Consider the following 27,238-nt stretch of genomic DNA (forward strand, 5'->3'; position numbering starts at 1 on the left):
TCTTTGAGGCGCCCTGCGCATGCGCAGATAGAGAGCAGGAAGTAAACAAGCAGCGTGCCGCCTTCCAGCCCGCGTGCAGTCGCAGAGGATAGTCCGAGACGGTAAGATATTAAAATATAGAAACATTAAAACATGTATTAACGGTAAATCAGCTCCGTAATACGCAATGCGCCGCCAGTGGACGTCGTACTAACAGAGGTGGGGTCTACTAATGTGGGACAGTACTACATGGTACAGTATACCTATACCAGTATACCCACTACAGTACATGGTATAGTAAACAGCATGGTAATGGTACAGTAGACCCACTACTAATACATTAGACTACAGTAGACCCACTATACATTAGACTACAGTAGACCCACTAGGGCTGCACGATTATGGCCAAAATGATAATCACGATTATTTTGATCAATATTGAGGTCACGATTATTTGTTGATTTTAGCCAAAACAAATTTTATTGTCACATAATTATATAATTATAATTGCTTTTACATCCATATTGTGCTACATTCCTACTAATACATCCATATGCTACATTCCTACTAATACATCCATATTGTGCTACATTCCTCCTTTATTGAAGGATACTGTGAAGGAGTATGCCATTTCAGCTGTTGTGCGACCGCTTTCCACACATGCATGTTTGCCGTGAAAGATACAGGCAACGCAATTTTCTGTTCACGTTAACGGCGCATGTGGTGCCTGGTATCTACCGGACGAAATAGCTACGCGGATTTCTGTGGCTCATTACACTGCCACTTACATGTCTGCGTTGCGCTCTGATGCTCCGAAACCCACGTTAGAGGCAACATAAACATCACTGAATGTCACGCTAGTAAACACTAATAACACGTTACACAGCAGGTAACGTTAGCCTACCGTTAGCCACAGTAAACACTAATAACACGTTACACAGCAGGTAACGTTAGCCTACCGTTAGCTACAGTAAACACTAATAACACGTTACACAGCAGGTAACGTTAGCCTACCGTTAGCCACAGTAAACACTAATAACACGTTACACAGCAGGTAACGTTAGCCTACCGTTAGCCACAGTAGTAACTGGATTAAACACGGCTAAAATGCTGACTGCTAAACAGTGTAGTGTGTAGGATTCCAACAGCGGGACGTCCAACAGTCTGCTGCTAAAGCTATGAGCTAAAAGACACAAACTAGCACCGGTCACTGCTGTTGTCTGAAAAACAACACAGACGGGACAAAACGTTGCGTTTACTGGTAAACTGGTAAACATCGTGACCGGCTTATGATGACCGACTGCTAGAGCTTAGATCGGGCCCAAAAAATCAAGCCCGACCCTGCCCGAGCCCGTGCACGTTGTGTCCGAGCCCGGCCCGGCCCGACAAATTAACTGGAATTATGAGCCCGAGCCCGATTTCAACCCGACACTTTTTTAATCCGTGGGCCGTTATGACTGACGTTCTCAACTACAATTCAGAGTTGTTTGAACTGCAGAAATCGGTTTAAAATGATCTTAATGAATAATGCAACAGAAGTGAAGCATGTAAACTGCGCTGTTTGTTTATTCAGAATGGAACGGATCGCTAATGGATCTGAATGAAGAAACGTAAAAAAAAAACTCAACGTATTTCTCTGTGAGGGCTTGCCTCGCCCTCAGGGGGAGCCTATGCTTGGAGAAGTAACAAAAGAGGACGTTGAAGGTTGACTATCATCTTTTCTGCCATGGCGAGACTGCTTCATGTGTCTGTTCATCATCGACTTCTCCGTTTTATCAGCTGTCATAGACGAACAGCGGCCGCACTTAATGCACTCAACAAAGCCGACACATATGTTGTCACTACCCACGACTTGTTTAAAATGGCTCCATACCTCCGATTTCCTCCAAACTTGCTCAAAGGTAATTCTCCCGTTTTTCTTTTTTTCTTTACATCCTCAAGCTCCATGTTGCACTTAAGCTCCACAATACAGCCCGCAGGCCCGGGGTGATGCGTGCAAGAGGAGGAGACTCCGCGCATGACACATGTTGCATTTTGTAACTGTAGTCCAACTTGTGTAACTTTTTGGACACATTTGTTAGGCTACTTTGGCCTAAATATAGCCTATATAGATACTAGTTCTGATTATGGCATAGCTTTCTCCCCACCCAATTAGGCTAAAGTAATGATAAAAAAAAACACAAATGCTTGATCAAGGGTCCGGCCCGGCCCGGCTCGGCCCGAGGATAGTGGCGGAAAATAACGGCCCGGCTCGGGTCGGGCTCGGGCTCGGGCCGAGAATCTAAACTACCGACTGCTACCTGTTGTGGAATTTTCCTCATGTTACTCTGTCCTCTGTGACTGTCTACATCTAGAAACTAAGCTGCGCGGTGCAGGCAGGGAACAGCTCTGATTGGCTCATGGAGACATGTGATAAGACAGTGGTTTATGGAGCGCTAGATTGGCTTTGCAAAAACTGTTCTATGAAGGGAATGACGCATTTTAAATATCGCTCGATCACGCAAATTTGATCGTGGGAAGCCAAAATCGTGATTAAAATTTGATTAATTGTGCAGCCCTACCCACTACTAATACATTAGACTACACCACTGTACTACTAGTACTTCTGTACTCTGATCTGAGGGCTGTAGAGATATAAACAGAGAGACTGCTGCTGCTTCCCAGGATGTTGATATGTCAGCTCGGTTAAATGTCATATAGCGGTATAATGTCAACTATATATATATATATGTCCTCAGCGATGTAGGGGCATGTGTCACATAGCTCTCCGCTCAGAGCGCCGTCCAGTAAAAAGCCACGAAGCTAAAAACGCTCTCAAAAGTTAGCTAGCGTTGGCTGCAGCATTGCTCTGCTACTACCAGCCTCTGTCACGTACCACGTGGAGCTGGTGAGAGAGCAGCAGAGAGGGCAGTGTGTCGCTGTCAAATCTGTCCCTGGGAAAAGTAACGTTGCGCCGAATTGAAAAAGGAACTACATTTCGTTACCAAATTTTCAGTAGTAACGCGTTACTTTACTTTTTCCCGAAAAAAGTAGTTACGTTACTGTAACGCGTTACTTTGTAACACTGGATGTCAATAGTTCGACGTCTGTTGCTATGCGTTGTTTCTGCACAGAAGAACTTTTCTCATACTCCAAAATGAATGGATTACATGTCAGATATTATATAGAGATAAATATAAAACTCATGAATGGAATCAATCAGTCACTCTGAGGTAGAAACAAGTTTTAAAACACAAAGCTATCCAACAGACGCAAAGCATCATGGGTAATATCAGGGTGTGAGATGGGGGGGGGGGTCTCTGGACTACAGCTGCAGGATGGAGGGGGGCTCTGGTTCTCTGGACTACAGCTGCAGGATGGGGGGATCTCTGGGTCTCTGGACTACAGCTGCAGGATGGGGGGTCTCTGGACTACAGCTGCAGGATGGGGGGTCTCTGGACTACAGCTGCAGGATGGGGGGGGAGGTCTCTGGACTGCAGCTGCAGGATGGGGGAGGTCTCTGGACTACAGCTGCAGGATGGGGGAGTCTCTGGACTACAGCTGCAGGATGGGGGGGTCTCTGGACTACAGCTGCAGGATGGGGGGTCTCTGGACTACAGCTGCAGGATGCGGGGAGGTCTCTGGACTACAGCTGCAGGATGGGGAGGGGTCTCTGGACTACAGCTGCAGGATGGAGGGGGGCTCTGGACTACAGCTGCAGGATGGAGGGGTCTCTGGACTACAGCTGCAGGGAGGATGGAGGGTCTCTGGATACAGCTGCAGGATGGAGGGGGTCTCTGGACTACAGCTGCAGGATGGGGGGGGTCTCTGGAATGCAGCTGCAGGATGGAGGGGGGATCTCTGGACTACAGCTGCAGGATGGGGGGAGGTCTCTGGAATGCAGCTGCCGGATGGGGGGTCTCTGGAATGCAGCTGCAGGATGGAGGGGGCTCTCTGGACTAGCGCTGCAGGATTGAGGGGTCTCTCTGGATGCAGCTGCAGGATGGGGGGGGTCTCTGGACTGCAGCTGCAGGATGGGGGGGTAATCTGTGATATAACTACAATAATACATAAAGTGTTCTCAGTTCAAACAAGGGGTGGGGGAAAAAATCGATATAGCATAGTATCGCGATATTTTTCGTGGCAATACTGTATCGATACACAGACGCCAAGTATCGATCTTTTATGATATATGTGTTGGTCAGTCTGTCTGCTTGACAATCTGATTTTGCAGCAATACAATTGAAGTGAGATGAGCAAACAGAGAAATGTATCTTTTTAGATAAAACAAATGTTGACAAAATCATTTCAAACTGGGAAAAATTTGAAGTTGGAAAAAAGGTAATAAATTGCAATATATCGCAGAATATTGTAATATGTTTAAAATCGCAATAATATTGTATCGTGACATAAGTATCGTGATGATATCGTATCGTGAGGCCTCTGGTGATTCCCACCCCTAGTTCAAACTAATTGTTAAGTTTAAAACAAATGGAAGGAAATCATCTCTAACTGTGTTAGAAATGATATTAGAGTTGTATGTACAATCAGTTGCATTGTTTTATTAATCAGGGCAGCAGTTTTCAGATTACATTATGTGCATAATGTAATCTGTATATATATATATATATACAGATTACATTATGTACATAATTGTAAAAGGGATCTCGACTATTGTAGAAAGACGTGGCTGATCTTTATTGTAATATCTACATTGCCCATCATCAGCAACCATTCATCCAATGGTCCAAAGGCTCATTCTGTTTACTAATCTGATATCATTTAAAAAGGCTAACTGACAAAACATTAGAGAACCCTTTTGCAATTATGTACATAATGTAATCTGAAAACTGCTACCCTGGTTAAAACAACAATGCAACTGATCTCAGCTGGTATTCTGTCTGGAATGGACATTTCTAAGAGACCCCAAACCTTTGACCGGTAGTGTAAATACATTGATTGAATATAAAAAGAATAAAGTTACATTTTAAAGTTAGATTTTAAAGTGCCGTTCTCTGCTGATATTTATATCTCTGAGAGTGTTTAACGATCAGTCATTTACAGGCGTTACACCCTCCCAAAAAACTATTCCAATGTCAGTAGTACTGTGAAGTACAGAGCAGTACTACTTTGAAGTACAGTAGTACTGTGAAGTACAGAGCAGTAGTACATGTAAACTGAAGCATTGAGGACTTTGTAAGTGTACAGACAGTTTATTAAAAAGATAGATTATAAAGACAGTAGCGTTCACGTATACAGGCAGGCGGCATCTTGGGAAAACAGTCACAACCAGTGGAACCACGAACACTTACAGAGTCCTCCATGCTTGTGTTAACCTGTAGGGACCTCGTTATGCTACCGTGGAAGTGTGGTGCTATGTTGAGCCTAGTTAGTGGTATAGAAAGAGAGGTTTATTTTTACCTTACCCTCTGCCCCGACGACTAGCGTTATAAGCTAATTAGCAGTTAGCGCTAAAACACATTGGATTAGCATGAAAACATGTCCCAGAGAACGGTGACTCGGTACCCATGTGTTATTAACCCCTAGGGTCATTTCTCCTTTAATCTGGAGGAACAGAAACACGGAGAAGACGATTCTATAAATCGTGTTTGATTTAAAACATAATTTCCAGTAAATATGTGATCATTTGTGACCTGTATTTATTTACCACAATGGACCTTTTTCACAGAAGACATGTTGACTTGTCATAGTAGGAAAAGCACAGCTGAAATGTATAACCTTAACGATGGCTCAGTTCCATCAAGTGTCCCAGTAAAATAGTTCAGTGAGTCAGCATGCACAATACCAGGACCTCTCCTAAGTGGAATGCAGCCATCATTAATGGTTTAATACCAGGGTCTCTCCTAAGTGAAATGCAGCCATCATTAATGGTTTAATACCAGGACCTGTCCTACGTGGAATGCAGCCATCATTAATGGTTTAATACCAGGACCTGTCCTACGTGGAATGCAGCCATCATTAATGGTTTAATACCAGGACCTGTCCTACGTGGAATGCAGCCATCATTAATGGTTTAATACCAGGACCTGTCCTACGTGGAATGCAGCCATCATTAATGGTTTAATACCAGGACCTCTCCTACGTGGAATGCAGCCATCATTAATGGTTTAATACACCTGTGCTGTTCCTACTATGCCATGTCAACATGTCTGCTGTGAGAAAGGTCTATGGTCAGGGTATTGTGGCTCTCTGACGGCAGCGGCCGCTGGTTTCAGAAAGTCTGCGTCCAATCAGAGGACAGCGTCTGATGCAGCTCGGCGGACCGAGGAACAGGGCTGGGGATTGTTGTGGAAAATCTCTTTGGTGTTCGGTGATGAAGCTGGAAATTAACATTGTCTGACACGCTATCTAAGTTATTTTCTTTATTCTCTTGCAAGTAGAAGGAGGCAGTCTGAGAGAATGGGTCAGCGAGACAAAGTTTTTATAGCTGAGCAGTAGGGGTGGGGGAAAAAATCGATACAGCATAGAATCGCAATATTTTCTGTGGCAATACTGTATCGATACACAGACGCCAAGTATGGATGTATTATTATATATGATTATGTGTTGGTCAGTTTATCTGCTTGATAATCCCATTTTGCAGCAATACAATTGAAGTGATAAGTTTTTTAGATAAAACAGATGTTGACAGACAGAAGTTTCCTTTTGGGGACATCATTTGAAATTGGGGGAAAAAAAAGGTAATTGCAATATATCGCAGAATATTGCAATATGTTTGAAATCGCAGTAATATCGTATCGTGACATAAGTATCGTGATGATATTGTATCGTGACATAAGTATCGTGATGATATTGTATCGTGACATAAGTATCGTGATGATATCGTATCGTGACCTGAGCATCGTGATGATATCGTATCGTGACATAAGTATCGTATCGTGACATAAGTATCATGATGATATTGTATCGTGATGATATCGTATCATGACATAAGTATCGTGATGATACCGTATCGTGACCTGAGCATCGTGATGATATCGTATCGTGACATTAAGCATCGTGATGATATCGTATCGTGACATAAGCATTGTGATGATATCGTATTTTGAGGTCTCTGGTGATTCACCCCCTACTGAGCATACAGAGGGAGGGGCTGTATTTCTTGTCGACTCAGTAATTCTTTTCTGCTGAGTCAGCTTCTCTTACTGGTCTGTCTGTCTCTCTAACCTGTCTGTCTCTCTAACCTTTAACCTGTCTGTCTGTCTGTCTCTCTAACCTGTCTGTCTAACCTTTAACCTAAAGTATTTCTTGTTGTTCAGCAGAACCAGCCCTCCGTCGTCATGACGTTGACAGACTCCAGGGAGATGGAGCGCTGTCCCACACCGCTGGACATCCCAACACCAGACACAAAGAAAAAAAAAAAAAAAAAAAAAAAAAAAAAAAAAAAAAAAAAAAAAAGGTCGTCATGGAGACCAGGGAGACAGAGAAGAAGAAGAAAAAGAAGAAAAAGAAGAAGAGGGAGGAAGAGGAGAGTCTTCCTGTTGATGAAGATGAAAGCAGCCAGAAGAAGAAGAGGGAGGAAGAGGAGGAGAGTCTTCCTGTTGATGAAGATGAAAGCAGCCAGAAGAAGAAGAAGAAGAAGAGGGAGGAAGAGGAGGAGAGTCTTCCTGTTGATGAAGATGAAAGTAGCCAGAAGAAGAAGAAGAAGAAGAAGAAGAAGGAAAAGAAGACGGAGACGCAGGTCGTCATAGAAACCAGTGTGACAGAAAAAAAGGAGAAGAAGAAAGCCAAGACCGGGCTGAGTGTCGCCATGGCAACAACACCCCAGAACCACAGAGAGGCAGACGTCCAGAAGAAGAAGAAGAAGACAGCTGGGAGAGTGGAGGAAGTGATGTCACAGGAAGATGAGAGTGTGGGAGAGAAGAAGAAAAGAAAAGAGGAGAGGAGGAGAGAGACACAGAAGAAGAAGACGGGAGGAAGAGTAGGGAAGAGGAGAGAAGCCGCAGTAGAGCAGTGAGTTTATTATTATTATTATTATTATTATTAGAGGGGGGTAACCGGGTTCATTCTGTTGCTTCTTTCTTTTGTCGTCCAAATATAATTAAAGCTGCGAGCAGCGATGGACGGGCCCTCGCGCCTCTGCGCGCGTCGGGGTTACCGGCGGACGCCGCTCCTTGCGACCGTGCATTCGCGCGGCACTCAAGTACCGCAAATCGTCAACAATGAAAAGGGAACTCCCTGCCGAGTTCAACGATAGCTCACACAAGACTCTACGTCATACGGTTCATTAGCTGTGAAAAGGGGCGTGGCAAAAGCGTAGGGGGCGGGTCAAACCATCACCAAATAAAAAGGAAGTCTGTGCTGAGTTCAATGATACCTCACATAAGAAACTACCTTAAACGGGTCAGAAGTTATGAAAGGGGGCGTGGCTTAACCATAGGGGGCAGGTCAAACCATCACCAATTAAAAAGGAACTCTCTGCTGAGTTCAATTATACCTCACACAAGACTCTACCTTTAGATGGGTAAGGTTTTATGAAAGGGGGGTGGCTTAAGCATAGGAGGTGGGCCAAACCATCACCAGTGAATAAGGAAGTCTGTGCTGAGTTCAGTGATATCTCACACAAGGGTCTGCATCAAATGGGTCATTAGTTATAAAAGGGGGCGTGGCTAAAGCTTAGGGGGCGGGCCAAACTATCACCAATGAAGAATGAAGTCTCTGCTGAGTTCAATGACACCTCACACAAGACTCTACCTTAAACGGTTCAAATGTTATGAAAGGGGGCGGGGCCTGAGTAAGTGGGCGTGGCCATATTATAGGGGGCGGCTCAGAAATCACATGTAGACCACACATTCTGAGTTTCATGCAAATCGGATGATGTTTGTCATATAAGGCGCATTTCATGTTGCCAGCGGGGGACGCTATGACCAAAAGTCAACTTTGGCCTGTAGGTGTCCTCAGGCCTGGACCCTTGTCAATCGTGAGAAATTTCGGGCAGATACGACAACGTACACTCAAGTGACAACAATTTTGTTGTTCATCGCTAAACACTCAAAATGGCCGCCACGCCACGCCCACACCGTCTGATGAAAAGTTTTTCTTTTAATAACTTTTCATCGTTAAGGTGTTGGGATGGTACAGACCAAGTTTGAAGTCCATTGGATGAAATCTCTAGGAGGAGTTCGTTAAAGTATAGCACCTTGACTTTTAGGCCTACTTCCTGTTGCCACTAGGGGGCGCTATGACTTTAAGTAAATATCGGCCTTTATTTGTCCTCAGGGTTGGACTCTTATGAATCGTGACAAGTTTCGAGCCAGTTGGACAATGTACACTCGAGTTACACCCACTTCCTGTTTTGGCGGTAAAACGCACAAAATTGCTGCCCTGCCACTGCCACGCCCTATGACAAAAAGTTTTTCTTTTAACAACTTTTCATCTTTAACATCTTAAGATGGCACAGACCGAGTTTGAAGTTGATCGGATGAAATCTCTAGGAGGAGTTCGTTAAAGTACGACATGTGGAAATGGCCAAAATCGCACTAATTTCGAACTTTGAAATCAAATTGGAGGACTTCCTGTTGGGTTTAGGGTATGGTTCCAATGACGGTTTTTGTACATCTTGACATGTTACAAATGTTTACCAAGTTTCGTGAGTCTACGTTAAACGCACTGCAGGGGCTCAATTTTTTTTACTTTGTAGGGGGCGCTACCGAGCCATTTTTGGGCAGCTATTCGCGAAACCCTTAAAATACGTAAATCTTCACCAGACTTGATGCGACCGCCAAATTTGGTGAGTTTTTGAATATGTTAAGCCCCTCAAAAAGGCAATTCATTTGACGAAATAATAATAATTCCTTCAGTTTCAATAGGGCCTTCGCCGCAGTCAGCGCTCGGCCCTAATTATTCCTTCAGTTTTAATAGGGCCTTCGCCGCTGTCGGCGCTTGGGCCCTAATTATTCCTTCAGTTTTAATAGGGCCTTCGCCGCTGTCAGCGCTTGGGCCCTAATTATCTGTATTAGAACTACAGATGACTAGAGGGGTCACGATTCTCCTAATCCTCCATTCTAAGTCCACGGTTTGATCCTCCATTTTTACATTTATGTTTTTTAAAGCTCAGGTTGCTATGACATTATTAAACTTGTATGTAATATAATACCTGACCTTTGTTCTCTATGTACCACTGCATATTCACATTTAAAACATTTATTAACAAAATAATGTAACTATAACTTCTATCTATAAGCTGCCGTCTAGTTTCTCTTCTCTAACTGCAGTCTTCTTCACAACAAAACAAACAGAAACAATAACCCAGCCATGTCATAGCCATGTCCACAGTCTTCTCTCAACATTAACTTAACAAACTATTTCTGACCAGTAGAACATATATTACACAGATTAACTGCCATGTTAGTGTTTTAACAAACTATTTCTGACCAGTATAACATATATTACACAGATTAACAGCCATGTTAGTGTTTTAACAAACTATTTCTGACCAGTATAACATATATTACACAGATTAACAGCCATGTTAGTGTTTTAACAAACTATTTCTGACCAGTATAACATATATTACACAGATTAACAGCCATGTTAGTGTTTTAACAAACTATTTCTGACCAGTATAACATATATTACACAGATTAACGCCCATGTTAGTGTTTTAACAAACTATTTCGACAGCAGTAGAACATATATTACACAGATTAACTGCCATGTTAGTGTTTTAACAAACTATTTCTGACCAGTATAACATATATTACACAGATTAGCTGCCATGTTAGTGTTTTAACAAACTATTTCTGAACAATATAACATATATTACACAGATTAACTGCCATGTTAGTGTTTTAACAAACTATTTCTGAACAGTATAACATATATTACACAGATTAACAGCCATGTTAGTGTTTTAACAAACTATTTCTGACCAGTAGAACATATATTACACAGATTAACTGCCATGTTAGTGTTTTAACAAACTATTTCTGACCAGTATAACATATATTACACAGATTAACTGCCATGTTAGTGTTTTAACAAACTATTTCTGAACAGTATAACATATATTACACAGATTAACAGCCATGTTAGTGTTTTAACAAACTATTTCTGAACAGTATAACATATATTACACAGATTAACTGCCATGTTAGTGTTTTAACAAACTATTTCTGAACAGTATAACATATATTACACAGATTAACTTCCATGTTAGTGTTTTAACAAACTATTTATGAACAGTATAACATATATTACACAGATTAACAGCCATGTTAGTGTTTTAACAAACTATTTCTGACCAGTGTAACATATATTACACAGATTAACAGCCATGTTAGTGTTTTAACAAACTATTTCTGACCAGTATAACATATATTACACAGATTAACAGCCATGTTAGTGTTTTAACAAACTATTTCTGACCAGTATAACATATATTACACAGATTAACTGCCATGTTAGTGTCTTAACAAACTATTTCTGAACAGTATAACATATATTACACAGATTAACTGCCATGTTAGTGTTTTAACAAACTATTTCTGACCAGTATAACATATATTACACAGATTAACAGCCATGTTAGTGTTTTAACAAACTATTTCTGACCAGTATAACATATATTACACAGATTAACAGCCATGTTAGTGTTTTAACAAACTATTTCTGACCAGTATAACATATATTACACAGATTAACAGCCATGTTAGTGTTTTAACAAACTATTTCTGACCAGTAGAACATATATTACACAGATTAACTGCCATGTTAGTGTCTTAACAAACTATTTCTGAACAGTATAACATATATTACACAGATTAACTGCCATGTTAGTGTTTTAACAAACTATTTCTGACCAGTATAAACTGCCATGTTAGTGTTTTAACAAACTATTTATGAACAGTATAACATATATTACACAGATTAACTTCCATGTTAGTGTTTTAACAAACTATTTCTGACCAGTATAACATATATTACACAGATTAACAGCCATGTTAGTGTTTTAACAAACTATTTCTGACCAGTATAACATATATTACACAGATTAACAGCCATGTTAGTGTTTTAACAAACTATTTCTTACCAGTAGAACATATATTACACAGATTAACAGCCATTTTAGTGTTTTAACAAACTATTTCTGACCAGTAGAACATATATTACACAGATTAACTGCCATGTTAGTGTTTTAACAAACTATTTCTGAACAGTATAACATATATTACACAGATTAACTGCCATGTTAGTGTTTTAACAAACTATTTCTGAACAGTATAACATATATTACACAGATTAACAGCCATGTTAGTGTTTTAACAAACTATTTCTGAACAGTATAACATATATTACACAGATTAACAGCCATGTTAGTGTTTTAACAAACTATTTCTGACCAGTATAACATATATTACACAGATTAACTGCCATGTTAGTGTTTTAACAAACTATTTCTGACCAGTATAACATATATTACACAGATTAACTGCCATGTTAGTTACAGGTCATTTAGCTGATGCTTTTATCCAAAGTGATTTACAATTGCTACATATGTTATGTCACAGTATAACATAGACCACACAGATCAACTGCCAAAATCTAAATCGTCACACCCTTACAAATGAGATCAGCATGCAATTTATATTCCAGCCAATCAGCTTCTGTCTCTTTGAGATTTAACCACATTCATGTTCAGTTGCTTTCTTTCTTCAAATACATTGTCAGCAACAAGTGTTAACCTCTACTTCCTGTGTTTTAACCTGTACTTCCTGTGTGTTAACCTGTACTTACTGTGTGTTGACCCTGTACTTCCTGTGTGTTACTTCCTGTGTGTCAGTGTGGAAGCGTCCCTATTGGACGAGCTGCAGGAGTTTGTTCCGGACGTGAAGAAGAAATCAGTCGATGAGGTCAAGAAGCTGCTGAGATACGACCTGCAGCGCTTCAGGAACTTCAAACAGCAAGGTACATGAATACTTTAATACTTTAATACTTTATTACTGTAATACAGGTAGGTTAAAACATACTTTATTACTGTAATACTTTGAGTTCTGTCTCCCTTTTATACTGGTTTGCCCTTTTATAGATATTCCAATATATTTGAACCTCTGTTTTTTTTAGAACGAATATTCCAACGTCCTTTTTGGCCAGTTATGACAGCCCTATTAGTGTAATAATAATACTAATATTAATACTAATAAGTGTAATATTAATAATACTAATACTAATAAGTGTAATATTAATAATAATAATGCTAATTAGTGTAATAATACTAATATTAATACTAATAAGTGTAATATTAATAATACTAATACGTGTAATAATAATAATATTAATACTAATAAGTGTAATATTAATAATACTAATACTAATACGTGTAATATTAATAATACTAATACTAATAAGTGTAATAATCGTGCAGGTGTGTCTCTGCGTTGGGGCCGGTGCTCTCGGGAGGAGAACGTGCAGATCGGGAAGAACGTGGCTGACTTTCTGGCTCTGACGGGCATCAGCTCGGCCAATCAGCTTCTGTTTCCTCAGAGATACAAAGATCAGGAGCGACAAATCAGGAAGCTGAGAGTACAACATCACTTCCTGGAGAGGATCGGTACGTAAACATTAACTCACTAAAATATTCATCTAATATATATATACATAATACTGTCGTCTATCCCACCTGTGTTTCTGTTTAACCTGTCTGTCTCTCTGACCTGTCTGTCTGTCTCTCTCTCTCCAGCTGAGGGGATTCCTCGTACTTGTCATCAGGTTAACATGAGAGTCAAGAAGATGTTTGACGAAAGGAACAACATGGGACAGTCAGTATCTGTCTTTAACCCTAAACCTAAACCCTAAACCCTAAACTGTGTCCTCTACACGGAGGGGTAATCCTGTTCAGACCAAAGACTCACGACGAGACCAAACTACGTAAGAGACGTCTCCTGTTTCAAGAGCTGATAGAGAAGTCAGCTGGTCCAGTCTCCAGAGGCTGGTTTAGAGTTTTATAGTTTAAGATTTTTATTTATTTATTTATTTAATTAGTTTATTTGTCAGGGACAATGTACAAAATACATTAATCTTACGAAAAGATGTTTTGTACCAGAGTTAGCTAATGCTAATTTCCATCTGCATCCAGCTACAGAGAGTGGTTTCTATGGAGATGATCCACCGTCTCATCTGATTGGTGGAAACTGGCAGCTTTCAGAACGCTGCAGACCGGAGACTAAAGTTTACTCTCTCGTCCTCAATCTTTGGTCTGAACTGGACTTCAAAGTTCTCCCTGTGGAACTTCCTGTTTGTTCGTGTTCTCCCTGTGGAACTTCCTGTCCGTGTTCTCTCTGCGTCCTCGTTTAGGTTCTCGGAGGAGGAGGTGCATTCTCTGACGAAGTTACAAAATCTCCATGGTAACGACTGGAAGAAGATCGCTGAGAAGATGGACCGCAGCATATTTGCCTTACAGAAACGCTTCGCCCACATCGGTAAACACCGACACCTTCTCTCAGCTCCTCTTACAACTAGGGCTGAAACGATTCCTCGAATAACTCGAATAATTCGATTACAAAAAATCCTCGATGCAAAATGACTTGCCTCGAAGCTTCGTTAAATCAATGTTACCAACGTTGTATCGCTGACGCACAAAGTACAGAAGAAAGGGTCCGAAGTTTGGAATCAGTTCAAACGTAATTAAAACTAAAACTCTGTACTGTGTGTCTACTGCAAAATCAAACAAGCTTACCACGATAATAGCACGACGTCAGTGCTTTAGCATCTCAATAGAAAACATGGAGTCTAACTTAATCATCCATTCCACGAAGAGGACCGACTAAAGTAAATCACAGAGTCGTATGGACGATAGAACTACACCAAACACAAAGACAAGAAAATCCGTAGTGGTGACCACGATCTGATCTAAAGAGCTGACGCGTTGGCTATCCCTTCGGAAAAACTGCTGATTGTTGCGCATCTCTCTCTCTCTCTCTCTCTCTCTCTCTCTCTCTCTCTCTCTCTCTCCACGGAGAAACAGCTGATCAACGATCTAATAGCATAAGTGTAACAGAGCTGTGTGACATTATAATTAAATATATAAATGAAAATAGGTTGAGTATAACTAATATTTACATATAGGCCTACTGTATACATCAGTCTCAGGTTGAAACTTGTAGTTCTGAAAGTTAAGTTGCACAACTTAATGTAATGTTTGTGTATGTTTAATGTATGCCTTAGTTTGAGGTTGATATCATTTTAAAAACAAATCTTTAAAAACAATGTAATATGGCACTTAAATGCACTTAATATGTTTAGTTTTTTGAGAGATGATATTGTAAGCAATGTAGGCAATACAAATGCTGCTTTTTCCGAAACTATTGCTTTTTTCCCTAGTTTGGGTTGTTTAAAAACGCCAAAAAAAAAATTATCCGATTAATCGATCGATAAAGTGCTAGATTAATCGATTACAAAAAGAATCGATAGCTGCAGCCCTACTTACAACCCTACACACACCTTTATTTATCAGTTACAACCCTACACACACCTTTATTTATCAATGAGTTACAACACTACACACACCTTTATTTATCAATGAGTTACAACACTACACACACCTTTATTTATCAGTTACAACCCTACACACACCTTTATTTATCAGTTACAACCCTACACACACCTTTATTTATCAATGAGTTACAACACTACACACACCTTTATTTATCAATGAGTTACAACACTACACACACCTTTATTTATCAATGAGTTACCATAGATATAGAATATCTACATGAGTTACAACTTCCTTCTCCACACTTCTAAGGCTTCTTTTGACCTTTTCTTTCTTTTCTTTTTTATCGACATTTTTAATGTTTTTTTGGCTGTCTGTAACACTTTATTTCGGTTAGGGTTATATATTGTTAGTTGTAGTTGATGTGAACTGTTTGTGTGTTTACATGGATATGTATATGCCTGTGTGGCTGGGGTTAGGGTTATATATTGGATATATTTCTATGTATATTTATGTGTTTTTCCCTCTCCCGCTGCAGGGCGAGGTGTGTGTTACCTGGATATATATTGAACATATATTCATTGTTTTTGTCCCGTCAGCTGAGGGACGGGGGTCCTGGAGTCCAGAAGAAGAGTCCCGGTTGAAGCGGGCTATGAAGGCTTACCTGGAGGATCTGGTCCAGCAGAGTCCTGGTCCTGGTTTGACCAGAGACCAGCTGTGTAACAACCTGCCCTTGAAAAACATCAGCCAGCAGGTCGGGACCCGGTCCTGGACCCAGTGCCGACTCAAATGGTAATCACACACACACACACACACACTCACACTCACTCACTCACTCGCATACACACTCACTCACTCACTCACTCACTCGCATACACACTCACTCACTCACTCACACTCATACTCATACTCTCACACACAAACACACACAAATAACCCAACATAACGTACACAATACAACCCAGCCCAACAGACCCGATCCTGGGGCCAGTGCTGAATCAAGTGGTCAGTTCAGCAGATAACAACACTAGACTTTTTTTTATCCCTTTTATATGTTTTTTTCCCAAATGTTTTATCACCTTTTCAAATGTTTTCATCACTTGTGGTGCTTTTTCCCACGTAAAACACCCCAAAACATCAAAAGGTCTTCACTGGTTCAGGTCTCTCTGCTGAAGTGGTTATATAATAATAATAATAATAATAATAATAATAATAATAATGTATTTCCACACACACACACACTCACTCTCTCTCTCTCTCTCTCTCTCTCTCTCTTTCTCTCTTTCTCTCAAACACACAGACACACAGAGACACACACACACAGACACACACACACACACACCAGGGCTAGCTTTTTGCCTTGGTTGCACTGGTGCACCTAACTTTTTTTATTTAGGTCCCAAATTTTTCTTCACTTCGCCATTAGCGCTGAATGGTGATACACGTTTTTTTTGACAAAGTGGGCTAAATATTCAGTTATAAGTCAAAGCCACTTTTCACAAGCTCTTTTATTAAAACAGTTGTGATTAAAATAAAATGCAAAGACAGTGTTTCCTTTACCAGTTTAAAAAGATACAGCTGCAACACATGTAAATGAAAGTTATCTAAAATAAATAGCTTGGGATATATTAAAATATATATATATATATCTCTGAGAAAGCTCCTTCACTTGTTTTCAACAACAATAACAGACTGATTAAAAGAGAAAGAGGATGCCCGGATAGCTCAGTTGGTAAATATAGAGGTTTGACTCCGACCTGCGGCCCTTTCCTGTATGTCATTCCCCCCCCCCCCATGTCTTCAGCTGTCCTATCAAAATAAAGGCCGAAATCTTAAAAAAAAAAAAAAAAGACCGAAAGACATAGGGAGACAGAGGGAGAGAGGGAGAGAGAAGACAGAGGAAGACAGAGGGAGACAGGGGAGACAAGAGGAAGAGAGACAGAGGGAGAGAGGGGAGACAGAGGGGAGACAGAGGGGGAGACAGAAGGGGAGAGAGAGGGAGACAGAGGGAGAACAGAGGGAGACAGATGGTGAGACAGAGGGGAGACAGGGGAGAGATGGTGAGACAGAGGGGAGACAGAGGGGAGAGAGACAGAGACAGAGGGAGAGAGGGGAGACAGATGGTGAGACAGAGGGAGACAGATGGTGAGACAGAGGGGGAGACAGAGGGAGAGAGGGGGAGACAGAGGGAGACAGATGGTGAGACAGAGGGGGAGACAGAGGGAGACAGAGGGGGAGACAGAGGGAGACAGAGGGGGAGACAAAGGGAGACAGGGTAGGGAGAGTGCGACGGACTGAAACGTAGCTATGCTCCTCCCAGAGTGACGGCTGACTCATTATGAACGGGTCCAGCACGGGGCGAATGCGCTTTGGCAGGTCAGCGGCGTGACACCACCGGTGTATTAAGAGAACGTTACCCGTCTTGTGTAGGCTATGAAATGTCTGAATCATCACTGGCTGCATTTTTATGAACTATGATCCAGCAGGCTCCGTCTCACACGCCATTACTCAACAAGCATCTGTTATTGAGAGTACCAGCGGAAACACTGATACCAATACAGGTTTCCTCTCATACTTAATATACAGCTGTGTTAATAATACAGGTTTCCTCTCATACTTAATATACAGCTGTGTTAATAATACAGGTTTCCTCTCATACTTAATATACAGCTGTGTTAATAATACAGGTTTCCTCTCATACTTAATATACAGCTGTGTTAATAATACAGGTTTTCCTCTCATACTTAATATACAGCTGTGTTAATAATACAGGTTTCCTCTCATACTTAATATACAGCTGTGTTAATAATACAGGTTTCCTCTCATACTTAATATACAGCTGTGTTAATAATCTGTGTTAATCAATTTTATTTATAGTATCAAATCATAACAAGAGTTATCTCGAGACACTTTACAGATAGAGTAGGTCTAGACCAAAACCCCAACAATTACAGTAATTCCCTCAAGTGCAAGCATTAGCAGTGGCTGTTGCGACAGTGGCGAGGAAAAACTCCCTTTTAGGAAGAAACCTCAGCAGACCCAGACTCTTGGTAGGCGGTGTCTGACGGGCCGGTTGGGGGTGAATGTAAAACTGTAGATGAATGTCAGCAGTTTGGATCGGAGGCGCTGCGTCTCTCCATGTTGGAGCTGTGTGAGTGAATTGGGGGGGGGCTGTGTGGAGGAGAGATCCAAACACAGGCACGGCTTTCCAGAAGGAATGGGTCATGTAACGCAACATTAAACATATCCATATAAACGACATCGCTTCGTTCGTGGAGAGGCAGCGGATGCGAGGACGTTAGGTGCACCGGTGCGACCTGGGAAACCTCTTAGTCACACCCTTACACAGTTTGGTTGCATTTGCGACCAAATTGGTCGCACTCTAGAGCCCTGCACACACACACACACACACACACACACACACACACACACACACACACACACACACACACACACACACACACACACACACACACACACACACACAAATAACCCAACATAACGTACACAATACAACCCAACCCAACAGACCCGGTCCTGGGGCCAGTGCTGAATCAAGTGGTCAGTTCAGCAGATAACAACACTAGACTTTTTTTTATCCCTTTTTATATGTTTTTTTTCCCCAAATGTTTTATCACCTTTTCAAATGTTTTCATCACTTGTGGTGCTTTTTCCCACGTAAAACACCCCAAAACATCAAAAGGTCTTCACTGGTTCAGGTCTCTCTGCTGAAGTGGTTATATAATAATAATAATAATAATAATAATAATAATAATAATAAAATAATAATTATTATTATTATAATAATATTGATAATAATAATAATAATAATAATAATAATAATAATAATAATAATAATAATAATAATGATGTATTTGCAGGTTCTCTCTGCTGAAGTACAGACTCGGTTCCCCGGTCACCTTTAACAGAGGACCTGGAGGACTCGAGGCTAAAATCCTCCTCATCAACACGTAAGGTCACATGACACACACATGCTTTCAAAATAAAATCCCAACAACAGTGGACAGGTTTTATTTTGAAGGAAACAGGATATAACTCACATGCCAAAGTATAGGGATACCTGATTCTTTAATTCAGTCAAAGTGTTTATTTACCTTAAAAACAACTTGGACTGATAATTAATGTCATTAATTACAGATTAAATCAAGTTTTCTAACAAAGGAATGATTTCCCAGTTTATGTAATAATAATGTAGTAACAATAATAATCCTGTGTTTCAGGCTGTTCAACATGCGTGTGGACGACATGGCCGACATCGACTGGGACGACGTTGCTCAGGCTGTTGGGTAAGGTCAAACCGTAAGGTCAAAGGTCAAACCATAAGGTCAAACCATAATGTCAAACCATAAGGTCAAACCATAAGGTCAAACCACTGTAATACTACGTCTGCCGTCGGTCTCAGACGTTCGGCTCGGTCGGCTCTGACCGAACTGCCTCTAGACTGAAAAAAGTCCTCGTCATTCAGTCCCTAAGGAGTAAATCTCATCTGCATCAGAAGCTAAGTTTCCATCCACTTGTCAATCGAATTATCTGAAGTTCGGTAAAAAAAACTCATGTGAATAAAGCTGGTGAAAGTGTGTTTCCATCCAACAGCTTTAAAGTGAATAAAAACCTGTTGCGTGATGACGTCACATGCTGTTTTGCGGTCAAATTGGTATATTGAACTGATTTGAGACATTTTAAGGTGTTTCCATTAATTTTCGCACTGAATCGCACAAGATTCAACATTTGCGAACAAAGTTTTGCTAGACAAAATGGATCTCGCCCTCTACCAACAAATGATCAATATTGCACCAGTTGTAATAGTGCTTATGTGCCAGCTGATAGCGACATATCAAGCTATAATAAGAAAACAACGACGCTATCAACACATTGCTATGATGATGCAGATGCACATAAATGCCCGACGACAACGGAGGCGGCCTGTGGTGTGGAAACAGCAGCGCTCCAAACAGTTCTGGGAGATCGTGTTTCAGAGACACTTCACGGAAACCCTTTGGTTGAAGCATTTTCGGATGACCAAGACAACATTTGACCTGTTGTGTGATTTTATTGGCCCATCCCTTTCCCCAGATGTCGTAAGCTATCGCCCTCCGGTTCCAAACGAGAAGCGTATCGCCATTGCGCTCTACAAACTGGCTTCATGTGCAGAGTACAGAGTGGTAGACAAAACGTTTGGAGTCAGCACAACCACCGTGCACCGGTGTGTTTACCGTAACTCTGCGTAACTCCAGAGCGCACCTTCGGCCACAGGTGTATGGCGCAATAGACGGGACTCCCATCCCGATTAGACCCCCTGCTGAAGGCTGCAGGGATTTTAGAAAGGGCTGGCCACCAATCGGACTACAGGCTGTGGTAGACCATCGTCCACTTCCATCTGTCTTTGTTGACGCCCGCCATGTGTGCAGACAGAGAGGAAATACTGGGTGGAAATGAACTAAAACTTCTTCTTTATTTTGTAGCGGGTTGCAACCATAAAATGACCTAAAACTTCATCGCAATTCATTATTTATTCGGCCAATAACGTTTCCATCAGCGTTTATCGCTTAAGCTGTATATCGATCGAGATAAAATCATATGAGACCGAACATATTTCCTTTGAGTCCTTACAGAGACTGTCACTCAGTCATAGAGACTCTCACTCAGTCACAGAGACTCTCACACAGTCGTAGAGACTCTCACTCAGTCGTAGAGACTCTCACACAGTCATAGAGACTCTCACACAGTCATAGAGACTCTCACACAGTCGTAGAGACTCTCACTCAGTCGTAGAGACTCTCACACAGTCATAGAGACTCTCACTCAGTCACAGAGACTCTCACACAGTCATAGAGACTCTCACTCAGTCACAGAGACTCTCACACAGTCATAGAGACTCTCACACAGTCACAGAGACTCTCACTCAGTCGTAGAGACTCTCACACAGTCATAGAGACTCTTACTCAGTCGTAGAGACTCTCACACAGTCATAGAGACTCTCACACAGTCACAGAGACTCTCACTCAGTCGTAGAGACTCTCACACAGTCATAGAGACTCTCACACAGTCATAGAGACTCTCACACAGTCACAGAGACTCACTCAGTCGTAGAGACTCTCACTCAGTCGTAGAGACTCTCACACAGTCATAGAGACTCTCACACAGTCATAGAGACTCTCACACAGTCATAGAGACTCTCACACAGTCACAGAGACTCTCACACAGTCGTAGAGACTCTCACTCAGTCACAGAGACTCTCACACAGTCGTAGAGACACTCACACAGTCACAGAGACTCTCACACAGTCACAGAGACACTCACACAGTCGTAGAAACTCTCACTCAGTCATAGAGACTCTCACACAGAAGGAGCTGGAACATTAACACTAAGATTAGTTCCGTAATGTGATGATGTCACTTCTTTTTGTTTTATGACATTAATATCTAAAAAAGTAGCGTTTAGGAACCGGTATCACAGTCACACTGTTGGTACTGTAGTACGTAGAGTAGTATGTGTTGGTATAGAGTAGTATGTGTTGGTGTAGAGTAGTATGTGTTGGTACTGTAGTACGTAGAGTAGTAGGTGTTGGTGTAGAGTAGTATGTGTTGGTGTAGAGTAGTATGTGTTGGTACTGTAGTACGTAGAGTAGTATGTGTTGGTGTAGAGTAGTATGTGTTGGTACTGTAGTACGTAGAGTAGTATGTGTTGGTGTAGAGTAGTATGGGTTGGTACTGTAGTACCTAGAGTAGTAGGTGTTGGTGTAGAGTAGTATGTGTTGGTGTAGAGTAGTATGTGTTGGTACTGTAGTACGTAGAGTAGTAGGTGTTGGTGTAGAGTAGTATGTGTTGGTGTAGAGTAGTATGTGTTGGTACTGTAGTACGTAGAGTAGTAGGTGTTGGTGTAGTGTAGTATGTGTTGGTACTGTAGTACGTAGAGTAGTATGTGTTGGTGTAGAGTAGTATGTGTTGGTATTGTAGTACGTAGAGTAGTATGTGTTGGTATTGTAGTATGTAGAGTAGTATGTGTTGGTACTGTAGTACGTAGAGTAGTATGTGTTGGCAGTGGCAGAGCTTCATCATGGGGTCCTCTGCTACCAAGTTATTTTAAAATTAAAACCTTTAAAAAAAAAAGTTTAAATATATGATGAATGTTATAATATGTCACTTGTTGAGCCAAGTAAGCCTATAAGTGAAATAAAACACAAAGAAAAGACACGTTTTGACGGAGTTTGTATTGCCGAACAAAGAAAATAGTTTGCCAGTCAAGAAAAAATGTTTCAGCACCACGGGCAGCGACAGCTGATGGACAGCGATGGTGCTGAACAGGCCAAGAGAGCTCAATCAGTGCCACACTATATAACTGACATGGCTCTATTATTTTTATATATATGTGTATATGTGTGTATGTTTGATAAGAAGAGCTGGATTATCACAACGTGAGATCATATGCAGTAATTAGCTTCTTTCAGCTAATAATCTGCAATGTGTCAAGTGACGCAAGATTGGCAGCGTTTCAGGGGCCCTGGGGGGCCGCACCCAAGCACCCAGCTATCTCCACTACTGGTGTTGGTGTAGAGTAGTATGTGTTGGTACTGTAATACGTAGAGTAGTATGTGTTGGTACTGTAATACGTAGAGTAGTATGTGTTGGTACTGTAGTACGTAGAGTAGTATGTGTTGGTACTGTAGTACGTAGAGTAGTATTTGAAGGGTACCCAGCCCTAGTAACATTCATGTGTTGTTACTTTCACAGAAAGACATTGTTATTATTCAGTGTGTTACAGTATAAAGTGTCCCTGTAGCAGTAGTACTAATGTGTTCCTGTGTGTGTGTGTGTGTGTGTGTGTGTTTGTGTGTTTCAGTGACGTGACTCCGATGTGCGTTCAGAAGACTTTCCACAGACTCAAAGTTTCCAGAGTTCCCAACTGGACCAGTTTATCCTACGGAGGTTAGTACTGCAGTACTTTATCAGGTACTACTTTATCAGGTAGTACTACTTTACTTCATCAGGTTTTTTAAACTGTATAGTTTGAATCATTAATAAGAAGATATATTGTGATCTAATCAGACATGAGACAGAGAAGAATCAATATAACTAAAGGTAATATAATAACTAGAGATGTAACCTTACCTCAACTCATGAAAACGGTGTCAAAAAAAGTTCATAAAACAGCATCTCTGCATCATAGTTTCATCTCAACTGGTTGTAATCTTTCACATTTATATCCATTTTAATCCGTTACATCCCCTTTTATCAACTTTATCAACACTTTTCTTATTATTTATTAGGGCTTTGACTCCGAACATCGTTATTCGAATATCATTCGAATATTAAAAAAAATAATATTCGAACGAATATTAGCCAGCCCTTAATATTCAAACCTGTTATGAGTTATTTTTTGTAAATGCGTTTGCTTGTAAACGTTGTTTTCAGTTCAGATTCCGAGGCTTTTTCACGCATTTCAAAATGCAGACTGATCTCATGAATTTGCGTATTTGTATTCCGTTTTTGCGTGTTATCAAGACGCATAATCGCATTTTTGCGTGCATATCAACGCAAATCGGCCGCCATTGACCTACATTGCGAGTCAATTTCCGCCGTAGCGAGTAGTATAAAGGAACGGGGGATTGACTAAGGACTTTCACCCGGGAGAGCCGGGTTCGCGTCCCGCGTGTGGCGATTTTTCAGCAGTTTATTTTTAAATTTTTTTTTTTTAATAAGCCTTACCCAATGTTTCTTTCCTAAACCCAACCATTTATTGTTTTCCTAAGTGTGTTTTTGTCGTTATTTTCCGTGTTTTTGTCACTGTTTTGTTACTAAAGCCTTTCCCTGTGTTCTTTTCCTAAACCCAACCATTTATTTTTACAGGCTTGTGGACGTTGTTCCGCGATAGTACGTCCGCGCTGCTCGCTGATAAGCACCAACGCGGCGGCAGGCCACGGGTGGGTATGGGTTTACATCAGCTGTATACAGGCATACACGGATAGCTGAAAATGCGTGCATACAAAACACGCCATGAAGGTGGCGGTATATTTATGCAAAGTCATGATGCCATGTTGCAAAATGTAACTACATCGTCCGCGGGCGATGCACGCTCTGTCGGCCGTGGGCGCGTAGCATTGCATTCCCCTAATTCTCAAAAAACTGCTGGCTCCAGCCAGGCGAGCCAGCCAGGCCAGGCTCACCGCTAAGCCTCCCATGGACTCCGTCTCCTACCTACACCGGCCCCCACCGTCCAACTCTATATAAAACACATATAATATAACATATATACATATATATAAAACATATATATACATACATATATATATATATATACAAGAAAAAACCACATATACAATATACACATATACATATATATACAACACAAAAAAAAAAAAAAACACACAAAACCAACACAAAATACATAAATACATATACAATACATAAACACACAGCATATTACACATATACATAAATATACTACATAAGTGTATACATAAAGAAGAAGAAGGATATAGAAGAATATATACAGTACATATTATAGAGAGAGAAGAGAGAGCTGAGAAAGAGTAGAATAAAATATGAGAAAGAGAGAGATGAGAGAGAGAGAGAGAAGGAGAGAGAGAAAAAAAAAGAAAAAAAAAAAGAAAAACCACACACAAACACACAAAAACACACACACAAACACACACACACACAACAAACACACAAAACACACACACACACACACACACAAACAAACAAAACACACACAAAACACAAAAAAAGAACAAGAAAAACAAAGAAGAGAGAGAGGAGGAGAGGAAAGGGAGAAGGGAAGAGAAGAGAAGAGGAGAGGAAAGAGAGAAAAAAAAAAAAAAAAAAAAAAAAAAGAGAAAGAGGAAGAGGAGAGAAGAGAGGAGAGAGAGAGACAGAGAGACATGAGAAGAGACAGAGAGGAGGGGAGGAGGAGAGAGAAAGAGGAGAGGGAGAGGAGAGAGGAGAGAAAAAAAAAAAAAAAAAAAAAAAAAAAAAAAAAAAAAAAAAAAAAAAAGAAAAAAAAAAAAAAAAAAAAGAGAGGAGAGAGAGAGAAAGAGAAAGAGAGGAAAGAGGAGAGAGAGAAAAAGAGAGGAGAGGAGAGAGAGAGGAGAGAAAGAGAGGAAGAGAAAGGAGAGAGAGAGAGAGAGAAAGAGGAGAGGAGAGAGAGAGAGGAGAGAGATAGAGATAGAGAGAGAGAGAGAGAGAGAGAGGAGAGAAGAGACACAAACTCTGTCTGTCTGTGTGTCTCCCTAACCTGTCTGTCTGTCTCTCTAACATGTCTGTCTGTCTGTCTGTTGTTCCAGAGATCATTGACTTCCTGCATCAGAGAGTGGCTCCGATCCTAAAGGAGAGACTGAAGAGAGAGGAGGAGGAGGAGGAGGAGGAGGAGGAGGGGGAGGGGGAGGAGGGGGGGAGTAGGGGGAGAGAGGAGGCGCAGGGGGAGAAGCGCTACCTCCTGTCTCACATCTTCCCCTCGGAGAACAGCGAGGACGCAGACGACTTCCGGGAGCTGGACAACAGTTAGCTGACAACCAATCAGGACGCAGCAGGCCCCTCCCTTTCTTTAGTGTGATTGGCTGTCAGAGCTCGGACTGAACACAGACACCTGTGACATCACTGATCTGGACAGGAAGTGGATTACTACTTTATTTTGAAGGCCTGATGAGTTTTGTAACTGTGTGATGAAATGTTTTGTAAATTTTGATAAAAGATGAAAGAAAGCCGTCCTGCAGTGACCCATATGACTGATCAGAAGGTGATTAAAGATGATTTAAAGGGACAGTACGCCCTGCTGTTGAAGAAGATTTAAAGGGACAGTACGCCCTGCTGTTAAAGGGGTGACAGAATGCAAAACCGATTTTACCCTGTCATAGTTGAATAACGACAGTTCGGTGGGTAAATAGGACATACATAGAAGCTCAAAATCCCATTGACACCCCTTTACTATGAAAATCTCATATTTTGAAACTGGTGCTGAAAACGGGCGAATCTCAACAAAGCTGGAAGTTGACGGCAACCTCCCAAAAACCGGAACCTTTGTCAGCCCATGGGTGTATTAAGAGAACGGTCACGCCCCAACATTTACATAGGCTACACCACTGACCTGAGATCAGGTAGTCTTCTGAATCTAGGTCACGCAGATCTCTGCTATTCCATTACAAAATTCACTTCTGAAACTTTTTTATGCGAGAAATCAACCATGTAAAGCTCAAATATGGGCCGTTTTACGAAATGGATGGCTAATTGCAGATTTTCTCCGACCGTGTGTCGGAGTTCAGAGGCTGGTGCTGCCTGTGTAGCTGCCTCGCCGCCTGGCCTGCCTTCCTTCACAGACCCCGGCCTGCTGTGAGCTTGATTGAGCTCCGTCAAGGCTAGCAGCCCACAGCACTTCATACCCGTGCAAAGTCACCGCTTTATGGGCGAATGACTACCAAACGCCGCTGCCTGGACAGAGCTCCAGGGCCTGCAGTTCCCCTCTTCCTAATGCCAGGTGTGTGTGAGTGAGAGTGCGGTCAGCGAGCTTTTTACGCCAGCAATCTCTTACCACAGATTCTAGTTAATCTTAAAATGTGTGTAATTATAATGTGTTGTGTTACTTAAACAAACGATTGGGGAAATAAACACATCTTGTCCGCGAGTCTCATTGATAGCCTGCTGCTGGATGTAGCTCTATCAATAAGATAATAATACTAATAATAATACGCCCTGCTGTTAAAGACGATTTTAAGGGACACCCTGCAATTAAAGATGATTTAAAGGGACAGTACGCCCTGCTGTTAAAGATGATTTTAAGGGACACCCTGCTGTTAAAGATGATTTAAAGGGG

General features: G+C 41.3%; 1 protein-coding gene across 1 annotated transcript; it reads left to right on the forward strand.

Annotated features, from left to right (window-relative positions):
• Nucleotides 1-26,171, forward strand: LOC120561432 (transcription termination factor 1-like). The gene is given in 12 exon segments (XM_039804553.1): nucleotides 1-101; nucleotides 7,239-7,383; nucleotides 7,386-7,932; nucleotides 12,761-12,885; nucleotides 13,343-13,528; nucleotides 13,658-13,736; nucleotides 14,272-14,396; nucleotides 16,012-16,204; nucleotides 19,294-19,383; nucleotides 19,654-19,719; nucleotides 23,273-23,358; nucleotides 25,716-26,171. Coding segments are annotated over 11 exon segments (1,842 nt in total). The 5' UTR covers nucleotides 1-101; nucleotides 7,239-7,259; the 3' UTR covers nucleotides 25,937-26,171.
• Nucleotides 26,172-27,238: the final 1,067 nt, after the last annotated feature.

Source organism: Perca fluviatilis, chromosome 6 (genome assembly GCF_010015445.1).
Source record: "Perca fluviatilis chromosome 6, GENO_Pfluv_1.0, whole genome shotgun sequence".
Classification (NCBI taxonomy): Eukaryota; Metazoa; Chordata; class Actinopteri; order Perciformes; family Percidae; genus Perca; species Perca fluviatilis.